At 43.5% G+C, this 15569-nt stretch overlaps 1 protein-coding gene and 1 non-coding gene across 2 annotated transcripts; both read right to left on the bottom strand.

The window, feature by feature from the left end:
- Positions 1-266: 266 nt before the first annotated feature.
- ZNF839 (zinc finger protein 839) lies at positions 267-13807 on the bottom strand. Its single transcript, XM_069858406.1, has 9 exons — positions 13728-13807; positions 12464-12716; positions 9906-10841; positions 7610-7861; positions 6755-6847; positions 6257-6409; positions 4439-4579; positions 3323-3461; positions 267-1643 (listed from the first exon to the last, which is right to left on the bottom strand). The coding sequence occupies exons 1-9, from the start codon at positions 13805-13807 to the stop codon at positions 652-654; spliced, it is 3039 nt and encodes a 1012-aa protein (XP_069714507.1). The 3' UTR covers positions 267-651.
- On the bottom strand, positions 12789-12862 carry TRNAI-AAU (transfer RNA isoleucine (anticodon AAU)). The gene has a single exon. It is a non-coding gene; the product is annotated as a tRNA-Ile (tRNA).
- Positions 13808-15569: the final 1762 nt, after the last annotated feature.

Here is a 15569-nt window from a genome sequence, read left to right as displayed (position 1 = left end):
ATCCTTAAAGACATTTCCAACAGTTCTATATAAATCAGATCTTGTTTGAGGCTATTTTTATCTCTAACTCGTTGGATGCATATTTAAGTAAGGATCAGCTAGGCTGTCACATTGTTCCCGGAATGCACAACTGTGGATTACATTTCAAACTGCCCATTTTTTCCAGGCAGATTTATATTCCCCAAGTCTAGATGCTAATGAATATTCAAGCTAGCTTTAGGGAAGTGCAATAACAAAGTTTTTTGTAATCTCAATGGCACGGAAAATGCACATTCTTAATACAGTTTTTATTTTACCCATATACAGCTTGCCAGTACACAGCACATCACTGCTGAGCAGCAGTACAACTTACTGTATTTTTAGATGGCTAGAGAGAAAAGGAATTATGTAACAAAAGAGAATAGTGCAACAGTTTTAGGGTTGACAGATTTCTACCTTCCACCCACCTTCCCAACATATAAAGCACACAGACCTATGTTAATTCTAGAATTTTTGGTTGCAATGCTGCTAGATTTATATAAACATAAGTTATAAAAAGTACAGGGCATAGAAACAGTTTACAAATAAGTTAGATTTCAATTATTTCACTATTCACATTAGAAAAATATACATTTTATAGTCAGTCTTTCCCAGAAGAAAGCATGTACAGTTTTATGGCTCCAATTCACTTTGTGAGAGCAAAATATCTTCACTTTGGCCACCTGCTTCCATTGCCAGTAGTGCTTCCACGGTTTCCAAAGGTATCGCTTCAGATGTGCGAATGTGCATTGTAGTACCATTGGAATCGGTTACAATAACGATGCCTTCTGCCTGAGACAAAACAGCAGGATCTGGATGAGACAAGATAAGCCCATCTGAAGTCTGAATAAAAATCTGTTCATGTCCCTGAGACAAAATATCATGGCTCTCTTCAGTAATCTCAAAGGCTACAGTTCCATCTACAGTAACTGTATTCTCCACCTCGTGTTGTTCTTCTGTCCCACAGGAAAATCCATTCATGTCCGTAGGAGAGTTTTCACGGCTCCCACAGGCAGACAGGGAGGCTTCCTGGCCAGGGTTCTGGCATGACTGAGCCTGAGCACCGTGCGGGTAGTTTACTGACACGATGTTTGCTGAAAAAACTTTCCGAAGTTCCTGCAGCTCATCAGTCACATCAGCATTAGGGAGTTGTTCAGAATGTTCTTTAATTGCAAAATTACAGTTTTCTTCTTGCAGCTTCTGATATTTTTGATTGTGGCTATTTTCTTCACTCGTCGCTAAGTCAATGCTCTGACTGCCCACGGCATTCTCTGCCACGGAGCTGCAAGGTTCAGGAGCTGACGCTCCACCTGTTGTAACCTCCCTTACAAAGTGTGCTTCAGCTGCTTCAGGTGAGCCATCTGCTTTGACAGGCAATGCGACTTCAGCCTGTAGCAGACACGTGTCACCAGCCATATCTGGTCCCTGCGTGTCTAGAGGCTGGGAATACTCTATCCTCATCTTCACAGTCTGGGAGAATAGACCTGAATTTTCAGCATTGATTCTAACTCCTGAATCAGAAAGTGACGTATGTTCCTCTGCTGTCAGTAATGTGCTTCCAGTTGTGCAGCAAGTGATATGTCTATCTTCTGAAAGCAGGATTTCTCCATTTAATGGATTAAAACCTGAAAAGGTGAAAGAAATAACATTTTCTCAGGCAATCCAATACTGCATGTCCAAAAAAATGACTTTTCAGCAATAATTTTGGAGGAAAAGCTAGACTACTTCCCTGCTTTCTTCCCCCAGATTAGCAAATCTGAAGCACCATACAAGAGTTTCATAGCACTTCCCACTTTGGATAGTGAAATATTATTGAATATTTCCATAATAAGGGACCTTACATTAGGAGCAGCATTTTTCTGTTAAACCTGAAAACAACCTGGACTCAAAGTCAAACCTAATTTTCTCCATCTGGCAAACAGCTGGTAATGTTAAAAGATAATATACCAGGCACAAAGTTGTCAGCCGCTCATGCCTGTTACCATTAGTAAATAGACAGAAGCATTTGATGAAATTTCTGTTGATAATCAAGCTTATCCTGTACTCAAACATGTCATCAAGTTACTACATTTTGAACTAGCTGTGCTAGCAGCTCCAGGAGCACTTCTGTCCTGTGACAGAAAAGGTAAAAACCACTGGAAATATAGTGTGTTTTACCAGTTATTTGACCAGGAGCCAGGTCACAAACCCAGTAGGTAGTTGAACAAAAACTACTAAGCTGCAGTAGCATGAGCTGCCAGTTTTTATTATTGAAGATGAAAAGGGACAAGTAGGTTGGGACTTTTTTTTTTATGAAAGATTATCCCTGCACAAGAATGGAGGCCAAGCACCGCAGAAAGGATCATTTCAAACTTTTTGTACGGGTAGGTGCAAATGGAACAAAATTTAAGGAACTCGCAGCCCAGAGGAAAACCATAATGCAACAAGAATTAAGCATAGTCATGCAGAGCCTTTCAGAGGAAGTAAAATAAACTAAAAGGGAAAACAAAATCACAACCATTGCCAGAAACAGGTGTAAAATCAAAGCAGCTTACAGCAACACCAAAAAGAGAGAGTTACAGAGGACGGTACTGATGTACACATCTTACTGGAGATGGGTAAGGGCTGGAATCTTTCACAGCAGTGATCATAATGCCTTGAATTACTGAAACACTTTTGCATAAAAGATTGGTGGAGTTTGGGAGGAAACCCAACTCACTTTCCCTTCTTACCCACTGTTACATAGCCAATCTGAGGAGCAGGGCGAATAAAGACAGTAGGGGTAAAGACAGGCAACCACCCAAATACTGTGGTGCAAGATGGTGCCTCAATTCCAATCTTCAGCTCCCGCATTTCCCCAGGGGTACAAGAGAGCCCACACCAGCTCTCTCCCTCCCCACAGATCCAACAAAGCTCTGATGGTTCTGCTGTTGCAGCCTGCTGGGGCAGAGAGGAAGGACACGCACACTGCTTCCTTTCCCACTGCTGACACAAAGGTCGTGCACCAGCTCCACTACAAGCGTTGGGGCGGACAGGAAGCATTCAGGAAGCACACAGGAGAGGATAGCACAATTCTCATAGTACTGCAGTAGTATCAGTGTCTGGATTATCATGCATTCAGAATTGAGCTACTGCTGTGGTCTGCATCATCCATAACTTTTCCTGCCCCATGAGGCTTTTCCAGTCAAACAGCTGCTTTTGAAGGACCTGGGAAGCAAGTCAAGAAAGGAAACCTTAAGACAAAAAACACAGTAGCTTGAAGAACAGAGAGATTTGTTCAGCTCCTCCATGAACAGAACAGAATTGGGAAATTCAAAGAGGTTACCATCTTTTTCAAACAGCGTACACAAATTCCCACTCTTTTCTTTCACTTCATCTTGACTGGCATAAGCATTATTCATTTTCTCCATTACATCTTCTACCTTGGTCCTTTTGGCTGATGGCAACAGTTCCTCCCCTGAGCTCTGTCAATACAAGAGATAATTAACTGGCTGCTACCGCAACAGCTGACAGTATTGGAAAAGATCACAAACTAACCGTGGGCACTTCATGGCAGGGATCTGATACTCTCCTTGAAAACAGGGTTTTACACTAAAGGTCTTCCTAAAAGCTAAGGATTTAAACACAGCCCTCGCACTTCATCAAAATGCCACTGATTACCTTTGATATTTGGTTGAAACAATCTGCCTTTGCTTCAATATCAAAGCTTCTCTCTGAGCCTTTGTGATTAGCTGTGTGGCATGAAACCTGCTATAAGCTCTCTCTCCAGCTTCAGTAAAGGGCTGTGAACAGCGTCTGCCCAGCATGGTTTGGTTAATGAAAACTGATCTGCTCTTTAAATTTAACCACTGGCAGTAAATTGAAAAGCACTAGTCTTATTTATCAACCACAAGAAACAATGCTGGATTAAATAAAAAGTAGAGCAATAACCAGACCACAGAGGTGTGACTTGCAAGAAGAGGAAACACAGTTCCCTGCTACAGCTGTAAACAGACTGAACCTGGTCAACTTCCTTCTTAGAAAGACAGGAACCATTTTCATGCACCTCTACCAACCTCTAGCAACCACTCCTCCAGCATCCAAACCTGCTGTAGCTTAGCCCAGTTACTCCAACACCAGTTATTAGAATCTAAGGATCCTTCTCACTGTGGGATCTCCATTTACTAGTGCCTCAAGAAAATTCTTTCTTCCCTGTATGATGACATTCCTTGTCAGTCTCTGAGACTCTGTGCTGAACGCTAGAACAACATCTCTTGTGTGCTCATTCACATCCTGTGCTACACCACAGCAGAGTTCTTCTTTAGGTATTTCCAAACTCCAAACCCCATGAAAGCCTAACTTTAACACAAATTCCTTACAGGAATCTTACTGGTATTATCTCTCTTAACAAGTTTTAATTTGTCTCAGTTTCTTTTTTAATTTTCACAAAGGCATTCCATACCTCAGCTACCCGTTTTTGTCCCGGTGTCTCCACAGGCACTTGCTCACTAACCATTTTAATTATAGATTGTGAACAAGAGTCTACACCTTGCACCTTCTGTTCTCCAGTGAGTATTTCTGTAATTCCTAGTGATTCAGCAACCTTTAAAAACAGTTATAAGGAAAAAAGAAGAAAAAAAAAGGAAAAGTTAGACCCTAATCTGAATTATTCTAATTGAAATGCAAAAATGCTGAAATATTTATTCATTTTCTTAAAACTGGGCTAGAACCACACAGGGTCCAGTCTGACAATCAATCATCACAGCTCAAAGCAGTATTTAGACTCTCACGTTTTTCACCAGCCTCCATATTAATAGAACACGACCTTCATTTGAAGGTGAATTTTAACAGGCAAACTAGAAAGAATTAGGAGTACAGTGGCTATATATAGAATCTAGAGACAGTACTAAGAGCAGAGCTTAATAAAGAACGCTGCAGAGGCTTCAATTATTTAAAAAACATCTAAGTCTTCTGGTTTAAGAGTATCTCTTAGTAGTTAAGCATTCACCCACCCCATTCCACTCCTGCACTTCATCCTTACGTAGGTGTGCTACTACATGGCTTCCCCAGGCTGGGTTGGTTTCAGGTTGGTTGGTTTGGCTTTTAGGGTTTTGGGTTTTTTTATTGTGGTTGTTTTTTAAGAGCATCATTCTATATTAAGAAGGCACATCAACACTGAAGAGAAGCAAGAAAGAGGTTCTATTTTGGGACTGCTAGTATCAACTGCATCTCTTTACTTGGTGTAACTCCATTTCTCCAAAGCAAAACATCAGCGTTAATGACAAAATGGCCAGATGAGCACACAGGAATTCTAGAAAGCTGTTTAGTTGTACAGTGAATGTCGTTATTTATTCTGAAAAATAAATATTAACCACTGCCAGAAGTCCATATAGGACTTCATTTTTTTAAACCAGGATTATTTTAAGTACCAAAATCTTATCTCCACCATCCCTACTCTGAGTTGTCCATTATGCTCCTCTCAACAGTAGCTGCAAGTTCAGTGCCTTCATAAGCACATCATTTAAAAAATTTGTTGGATAGCATACAAAATAGTGCTGTCACTACTGGAACCAGACAAGGGAAAACCAAAAATATGTTCTGTACAAGGAGCTCCTTTATTCTTAGCAAAAGGAACATCGATCAATAAGGATCTAAAAGGATAAACATATCCACTTCAAAAAAAAAAAAAAATCAACAACCAGATAACCAAACCTACACTGTCTTTCTAGATACAGCACCATAAACATAGAACATGAAGAGTCACTGAAATAATAATTGGTCGTTCTACTTATGTATTCGCTACTTTTCATATTTGTTTGTACAACTGTAAACTGCACAGACGCATTCAGTTTGTCCTCATTTTGTCCTTATCCCTTTAAATCCTGGCCACTTACTTTAAATATAGAACCCTCCTTCCTAATCAAATATCCAAGATGTACTTCTATTAGGAGTTATTGCTAAATACACCTTGCAGTAACATGCAGGTTCATACTACCCTAGATATGCCACATATATCAGCACTGCTAGGATTTTTTTTTTCAGATGTATTTCTAGCTGTACCTAGTACCATAAACTAGAATCGTAGTTTTATTAGGGATTTATTTTTCTCTTTGGTTAGTTGTTGTATTTTTCACGTCTATTTTTACTCATCAAAAATCACGTTTTCTTCAAATAATGTTACCAGGATGACAAAGCTTATTGGAGAAAAATAAAACTGCAAAGCCTTTAAAGTAAATAAAACAAAAGAAAAAAAATCACTCCAAATAGAGTGAATTATTACCTTGGCATCTTTTATTTCAACAGGCTGCTGGCAACTCTGCAAATCAGAATTACTGAGGTGATCATACGCCATTTTCTTTACCATATTATGCAAAACTTCAAATTCCCTATACACATCTGGGAAGTAAGCTTTGGCTGGATCCCCCTTTTCAACCTAGAAATAAGAGGGGAAAAAAGGGTTTGTTTCCCCCTCCCTGTATTTTAAAAAAGATGAAGTTAAAATCTGTTTGTTCCTATTGTTCAATATTGTAAAACAGCAACATCCAAGTCAAAATATTATGGAATATCCAAAAATGCCACTGAACTAGGCAGCAGGAAGCAAGACTATCAATCGAGATCTAACAGTTTTGCTTGAGTAAGACTGAAGAAATGTGTGGAACATCTCCATTCCACACAATTCTAACTTAGGAAATTCATATACATCTCTACAGGGATCTTTTTAAGTATTCTAGTGGAAGTGTCCCTAAAATAATTGAACATTTCTACATAAAAAACTCACCTTCATCAACAGAAATTCATATACTGTAACAAGCTTTGTAAGACGTGGGAGAGCCAGCTCCATTAAGTCTTCATTATCACATTGTTGTATTAGCTGTCAAAAGCCAGAATGAGTTTATAAGAACAATATGCATCCCACATTCAGAACAGAACATGCCACTACACACTTTATATGTTTAAGCAGCTTTGAGAATAGGTACAAACATAACACCAGAAGAGGAGTTAAATTAGAAAATCTTGAAACAGTTACTACCCGCATACAGACAACACTTAGTCCCACAAATCTTGCCAACTCATAGAAAGAACAGCAACATAAGTAGATTGAGTGGTCATAAAGGGTTTTCAAAACACACAGCAAACAAACAAAAAATGTGAGTTGCACGGGTTTTAATTCCCATTCTATCCTCTCCTGAGAGCTTCTTTACGATCTGTTTGGCTTTTTTTCCTTTTTCTTTTTTAATGTTGCCCAATTCAGTAGGGTTTATTTCTTTTTACTGTGTTTGAAGAGATACATAATAGTAACTAGTAATTTTCCTTCTTCAGAAAAAGGATGGCGAGAGGATATCTACATGTCAAAAGTCCCTTTCGAGACTCAATTCCCGTTTTCCCTTTGTCTAGTGTTCTGCTGTAAGTATTTTTTCCCTAAATACAACTTGACGTTTTCTTCTTAGAAGACATCTTAGGCTTTCATCTTGTCAGTACAGAAAGATGTAAAAACCATAAAAATAAAAAAAATACAAAAATCAATCTTTTGGAAAAGGATTTTCCTTGAAAATAAGTGATCAAAAAAAACCCAAAAAACCAAAAAAAGGGCAGGGGAAGATACTTGTGAAGGAATTGCAGAAGAGAACCATACCTCTTTTAACCTAGCTTTTCTTCTGAATACATTGTGTTCTGCTGACACACTACTAACTGACTTTGAAGGGGACTGACCAGGTCTGCCACGCCTCCCAGAACACCTAGATCTTCCACCCATCCTTGGTCGACCACGTCTCTTTGATCGTCTGGGTCTTCCGTGTCCTTTCAGTGCAATGGGTCCCTGGCGTCCTAAACTGGTTTCATTTTGTTGTTCTGCCAACAAGTGTCTGCTTTCTGCAGACTTACAAGCCTTATTAAAAGAAAGAGAAGAGTATTTATTCACCATTGTAAGGTGTTTTGAGGAAGACAATTTTATAATTTCTAATCTATGCGAACAATAAATAGCACATTAAATAAATGCAAAGCTGGATACAAGCATAACTACAAAGAAAGTTGTGGAATAAATCCAGCACATTAGTAAGACTGCTACTTCTGCAACACATATACAGGGTTATTTGCAAAGTTAGCATTTTTTATCCACAAAATGTCAAAAAAAATACAGAGATTAAGGGAATATAATTAATGAGCTGGTTTATGTCAGTTAACTGTGTTCAATATATTTGAAGCAAAATATATCCTCTTAAAATAAAAAGGCTGTAGAAATAAATCTTAATTAGCAGTAAAACACAACTAAAGATAAATCTGGGTTTCACTGTAACTATGCCAAAGCATGAAAACTTTACATGAAAGACAAAAAACTCTGAGCAGCCATGAACAGCTGCAAGCCTAGTGACTAAAAAGTAAAATATATCGCCCCATTTCCACATTTCAAAATCCTTAGTCTTCCCTAAAAACACAGCTAAGAAGCAGTTTCTGTTATAAAGCCACATGGCAAACTCCAGATGCATTTTCTATTTTTAAGTTATTGTTGAGATTTCAGTGCAAACCTTTTTACTGATCAAAGCAGTGATTACTGAACACACCTTGCCTTCCCTTCCAAGCTCGTTCATGTTAGAACGCACCAGTATTTTTTAAGAGAGGAGTTTACAATGGTACTGAGCTACATCAGGCTTCTTTTCATCATCAGTACGTTTTCATTTCAGTAGCTCCCTACCGTTTCAGTCATTAGGAAAGCTCTAAAAAGGGCAAATTTATGTCAGTTCTATCCAGGGATTCTATTACTAAATTAGTTCTAAGTATGACGTAAGGCTATGAACATGGCGAGCGTAAGACCAAGAACATGGGGATCTTGATTGCCTTCCTGTCTGTATCAACCTGCCAGTTTTAATAATCCGGTTATTCTTCCTAGAATGTATTTCCCTGGCCAAAACCTATAACAAATCAATGAGTTAAAAGTGCAGATTTGCAGAATCCATATTTGGTAGGTAAAAGCAGGAGGTACAACAGCAATCTAGCAGCCAGGACAAGTATTATGTATGAGACTCTCTGAAATTTTGCTAAATTCCCATCATCCTAGATAAAATAAGTGCTGCACAGGGAATGAACAGCTATATGGTACAACAGGGAGCAGACTTCAGTATTCTGCGATTTTATTTTTCCAAAGGTGATACCAGAGCATAGAAGATGGGCAAGGTTTGTTTGCTGCATTGACAACTTAAGCTGTAAATTTTCACATTTCTCAGAACAACCTTGCATTTACTAATAGAAGTAATAAATGTGACACTGCTACATCTGAAAGAGCATTTTATCCTAGACAGCAGCTGTATCAGCTCTTGCTGCAAGACGTTAGAGTCATTTTTAACATTAAAAGAGAAACCAGACTTTGAAGCAGCCAGCTTAAAACATCACAGAAAAAAAAATCTGCAGCTAAAGTAGCTTCTAACCCAGAGAATCAAGTTTCACCAAAGTGTTTGGTTTGCAGGGGCAGCTAAGCCACACTGTCAAAACTCTAGGAAAAGCTGTGGTCCACTGTGGGATTCCAAACAAGCATCATAACAGAAAGAAATCTCTGTTTCAGTAACAGAAACTGATAGAGTAAATGATGTCCTGCTGTCAATCATGCTGAAGGCTGGAACTGAACAACACAGTATTCTTATCTGAATGCAGAGAGGAACACTATTTACACAGACAAGGATTTTTCAAGCCAAAAACTGTATGTCAGAAAACCAGTAACAAAACACTCAGGGAACATTTTGGTTTATGTGTGTGTGCAAGAATAACTACTCCTGCAACACTGCAAGAGATAATAAATTGGTTTTTAAAGCACTTCAATGGGAAATTTGTTTAATTTAGCATATCAGTGGGCATTTCTGAGCTGTACAAGACTATAAGACTATAAAATTGCCAGTCTACTTTCCACAGAACTGCCAGCTTTCCAATGTAATGCACTTTACCTGTTCTCCAGCCTTTGAATCAACAGTGTCTTCTACATTGGTGGCTAGTTCATTTTCATTATTTAAAGTGTCTGCAACTGAATCCAAATGTGCTGGACTCATCTTTGCCTGTCTTATTTCACAGGCATTGTCCACAAATATACTTCCATTAGGCTTATTTATAGGTATTTTTTGAGGTAAAGACTCCAGCTGTCCATGGCCTGGGTTAAGTTTATAATGTCTTGCTAATCCTCCTTTTCCTATATAGGATTTTTCACAAATCTGACATTTAAACATTTTGGGTTTCAGGTTATAAGTTGAAGAACTGAATAATGAATCCTTTCCCTTCACCTTTCCTTCTTCATCATCTTCTATACTCAGCTCAGAGTAGTCGTCGGAATCAGACTGATGACCGTGAGCCAAATCCTCCATCTTAATGAATTTATAATCTTTAGCTTTGTATGTTGGGGGTCGTGAAATCCGTCCAGAGCGAGTTTTCACTTTCAAGGATTTTTTTAACTTGTCATCTTTTTGGGTTTTTTCAAGGCATGGTATCGGAGTATCTGCGGAACTGGCTGCAGCCAGGGTAATATTTGAAGACCTTGTAGCTGATCCTGCCGCACGTTTAGTTTTCCGTCCATTTAGCATCTTAGATGTGGGAATCTTGTTCACAGACACCAATCCATGAGATGGTGATGGCCTCTGTGTAAGCAGCTGAATCGGAGACTCGGAAGAACTATGCAGGAATAGCGGCTGCTGCTGTTGCTCGGTTCCTGTAACAGGCTGTATCCTAATTATCTGGGGATTAATAATGCCAAGTCCTGGTATGCTAGGATTTCTACCAACTGACTGACTCAGCATTATAGTTTTGGGCTGGATCGGTGCCAATGATGGCATCGGCCTTTCAGTTTCCTTCATCTGTCCTGGCTGAACTTGGACACAAATGGCTTCCAGCTGCTTTTGTGGAAAAAAGGAAGAGTTGAGATTACACAAATACAGTACATATAAATAAAAACAACACTTATCAAGATGACACACACATGTCCTTAAAGCGAGGCACAGAGAAACCAATGGATATCATTACTTTTCCATTTTGATGCATCAAAGCAGATTTAACATCAAAGCACAGACTCCCTTCATGCTATGGGCTTTCCAGCACACTTACTAATGCCACTGCTGTTCAACTAAAGCGTGCAAAGTTTGCTCTTAGGCCGTGCCACAGCTATTTTCCTGCTAGCAGAGCCACTGCCATCACCCAGGCAGATCCAAAACCCCCAGCAACACAAACACAGGAGAGTGGCAGCCTGCTAAATGACACAGGCCAAGTACCAGATCCAGGACAGCCCGTAACAACTGCTCTGCTCAAAAAAGACTTTGTGAGGATGATTAAGAGGAGCTATGTGTTACTGTTCATCTCCCTCACAGTCTCTCCTCCTCGTGCAAATTTCTGCCTCAGCTCAAACTCATCCCTGGAAGACCCCGGCACCCCAACCCAATCCCTAGACAATCCCCTGCACCCCAAACCAATCCCTGGATGACCCCTGAGCCCCAAACCCATCCCTAGACAACCAGTGCACCCCAACCCAATCCCTGGATGACCCCTGCACCCAAAACGAATCCCTAGACAACACCTACACCCCAAACCAATCCCTGGACAAACCTTGCACCCCAAACCCATCCCCGGATGACCCCTGCACCCCAGAATGTGGGCTGAAAGTGCGGGGACTGTCCCGTTCTGTGCAAGGGGTGTGTTATGTACCTGCACAGCAATGCTCAACTGCTACGAAACAGCTTCTCTAGGCTGTGTCATTTGCTCACACGGCCGGACCCCCACACCGACCGCAGCAGCCACTATCTACAGCCCAACGTGGATTTTTCTAAACCGCGTTGGAGGTTGTGTCTTTAGCTGCCAGACTAGAGTCTGCACCCAAGGGGGGAGGCGACCGAGGAGGAAGGCAAAAGGAAACCCTTCAAAAGGTGACCTGCCCTGGGCGGTGGATTTCCCCTACAGGCTGAGAGAGTTGGGGCTGTTCAGCTCGGAGAAGACACCGAGGAGACCTTATCACAGAATCACCAGGTTGGAAAAGACTCCCAGGACCATCAAGTCCAACCATTCCCATCAACCACTAAACCGCGTCCCTCAGCACCTCGCCCACCCGCCTTTTAAACCCCGCATGGCAGAGCGGCCGGGGCTGGGAAGCAGCTCTGGGTCCGCCCGGTCCTGCTCAGGCAGGTTCGCTTGAAGCGGGGCGCGAAGGGACGCGCCTCCTGGGGTTCGGGCTCCTCCCGAGGAGGAGACCCCGCGGCCTCCCCGCCACGGGGGAAAACTCCCTATGGGGGCTGGAGAGCGGCAGGTAGGAGCGGTGGGACTCGGGATCGAAGAGGTCTTTTCCAACCCAGCGTTTCCGGCACAGGAAAAGGAGGATCGGTTTGATCGGTTTTAAACTAAAAGGAGTTTAGACCGGGCGTCAGGAAGAAACGTCTCCGCGCTGCGGGTGGCGAAAGGCCGGGAAACACCCCAAGGTCAGGCCGGGGCTCGGGGCAGCCCGGTCCCCCACCGCCCGCCCCGCGGCGCTTACCTCGTGCGGGAGGAGCCGGGCGGCCGCCGGGGGCTCGGGGGGCCCGGCCGCCCCGCGGGGCTCGCCCTGGGCGGCGGGAGGAGCGGGCGGAGCGGGCGGCCCGCAGCCCCCCGGCATCGCGGCGGCCGCCGGGCGGGACAAATGGCGCCCCGGGGCGGGGCCGGCGGCGGGGCGGAGCGGAGCGCGCACCGACGGGAACCCGCGCCCCGCTCGCTGCGCCCCTCGGCGAGGCCGGGGGCGGTGGGAAAAGCGGCTGGGAGAAATACGGATTTTTTTTAAAAAAAAAAATAAATAAAAACAATAAAATTAAAAATAATTGGTAGCTTGGCCCGTACGGGGATCGAACCCGCGACCTTGGCGTTATTAGCACCACGCTCTAACCAACTGAGCTAACCGGCCAGCTGCCCGAAGTACCCCCCTCGGAGACTCATAACGGCGCCTCCCCGAGCGCCTCCGCCAGCTGCAGCGGGATAAGGCGGGGGCAGGCGGAGCGAGGGACCTCATCGCCCCCCACCCAGTGCCAAACCGGGTCTGCACGGGTGGGAGACGCAATGAACTGAACAGAAAGCACTCGGTATCACCTATGGAGGTGTACTGCCTGGAAGGAGCAGCCACAGGGTCACACAGAATGGTTTGGGTTGGAAAAGACCCTTCATAGATCACGGAATGGTTTGGGTTGGAAGGGTTCTTAAGCTCATCCAGTTCCAGCTCCCCCTGCCATGGGCAGAGGCACCTCCCGCCAGATCAGGCTGCTCAAAGCTTCATCCAAGCCGTCCTTGAGCACCTCCAGGGATGGGGCAGCCACAGTTTCCTTGCCCGCTCATGTCAAGCTTCTCATCAATGAGCACCCCAAGTCCTTCTCTGCAGGACAGCTCTCAATCACGTCACCCCCCATCCTGTACTGAGAACGGGGATTGCCCTGACCCAGGTGACCTTGCACTTGGCCTTGTTGAACCTCATGAGGTTCTCACAGCCCCACTTCTCCAGCCTGTCCAGGTCCCTCAGGATGACATCCCATCCTTCCAGTGTGGCAACTGCACCACTCAGCTGGGTGTCATCTGCAAACTTGATGAAGGTGCACTCAATCTCACTGTTAATATAATTGATGAAGATATTAAACAGCACTGGTCCCAGTATGGACCCCTGAGGGACACCACTTGGCACAGATCTCCATCTGGACTTTGAGCCACTGACCACTGCTCTCTGAATACGACCATCCAACCAATTCCTTATCCACCAAACAGTTCACCCATCAAACCCTTACCTCTCCAGTTTAGAGAGAAAGATGTTATGGGGGACCATGTCAAAGGCTTTACAGAACTCTAGATAGATCACTTCCGTCATTTCCCCGTGTCCACTGCTGTGGTTACCCCATCATAAAAAGCCACTAAGTCGGTCATACAGGATTTGCCCCGGCAAAGCCGTGCTGGCTGCCATGAGTCACCTCCATGTCCTCCATGTGCTTGAGCACAGCTTCTAGGAGGATCTGTTCCATGATCTCCCCAGGCACAGAGGTGAGGCTGACAGTCAGTGTTCTCAGGGTTGTCTTTTCTGCCCTTTATAAAAAGGGGCACAACATTATCCTTCTGCCAGTCACCAGGGACTTCTCCTGATTGCCATGACTTTGCAAATATCATGGAGAGTGGCTTGGCTACCACATCTGCCAATTCCCTCAGGACTCTGGGATGCATCTCATCAGGTCCCATAGACTTATATATGTTCAGATTTCTCAGGCGATCATAAACCTGATCTTCCCCTACAGTGGGAGGAGCTATAGCCCCCTGACCCTAAAGGGCATCGAGCCCAAGTGTAAACCCAGCACTGCCAAGCCCACCACTAAATCAAGTCCCTAAGTGCCATATCCACATGGCTTTTAAGTTCCTCCAGGGACGGTGACTCAGTCACTTCCCTGGGCAGCCTGGTCCAGTACTTGACAACACTTTCATTGAAGAAATCTTTTCCTGATATCCAGTCTAAACCTCTCCTGGGGCATTCAAGGGGCAACTTCACCTCCCAGTCTAATACAAATACTTCCTTGGCTTTTCTAGGATAGGATTCCAGTTCCATTTAACTTAACCAAATATTTGAGCATTTATTTCATAGAATCATTGAGTTGTTAAGGTTGGAAAAGACCTCTTAAGATCATCCAGTCCAAACGTGAGCCCAACACCTCTGTGCCTACTAAACCATGTCACAAAGCACCATGACCACACGCTTTTTGAGCGCCTCCAGGGACAGTGGCTTCACCACTTCCTTTGGCAGCCTGTTCCAGTGCTTCACTGCTCTTTCAGTAAAGAATTTTTCCCAATATCCCATATGACCCTCCTCTGGCATAACTTGAGTCCGTTTCCTCTCATCATATTGTTTGTTAGTCAGGAGGAGAGACCAACAGCCACCTCGCTACAACCTCGTTTTAGGGAGCTGCAGAGAGCTATAAGGTCTCCCCTCAGTGTCCTCTTCCCCAGACTAAAAAGTCACAGTTCCCCCAGCCACTCCTTGTAACACTTGTGCTCAGAAAGCACTTACTCCTCTGCCTGTTTAATGTGATACAAAAAGTAGTTACCATTACAAAAAGTGGAATATTTTGTCTTAGGCTGAAGTAAAGTTTCATCAAAGTAATTGTATTTTTTCTAAAGTTAGACAGAATGTCCCCCTGACAGCATGCTTTCTTTTAGACAGTGTTTTCCCTGACACCATTCAATCACAGAATCACCAGGTTGGAAAAGACTCCCAGGATCATTGAGTCCAACCATTCCCATCAATCACTAAACCGTGCCCCTCAGCACCTCACCCACCCGCCTTTTAAACACCTCTAGGGAAGGTGACTCAACCACCTCCCTGGGCAGCCTCTGCCACTGCCCAATGACCCTTTCTGTGAAGAATTTTTTCCTAATGTCCAGCCTAAACCTCCCCTGGTGGAGCTTGAGGCCATTCCCTCTTGTCCTGTCCCCTGTCACTTGGGAGAAGAGGCCAGCACCCTCCTCTCTACAACCTCCTTTCAGGTAGTTGTAGAGAGCAATGAGGTCTCCCCTCAGCCTCCTCTTCTCCAGGCTAAACAACCCCAGCTCTCTCAGCCGCTCCTCATAAGGCCTGTTCTGCAGCCCTT

This window comes from Phaenicophaeus curvirostris, chromosome 5 (genome assembly GCF_032191515.1).
Source record: "Phaenicophaeus curvirostris isolate KB17595 chromosome 5, BPBGC_Pcur_1.0, whole genome shotgun sequence".
Classification (NCBI taxonomy): Eukaryota; Metazoa; Chordata; class Aves; order Cuculiformes; family Cuculidae; genus Phaenicophaeus; species Phaenicophaeus curvirostris.
The sequence above is the reverse complement of the archived record's forward strand: the minus strand, read 5'-3'. Positions and strand labels throughout refer to the sequence as shown.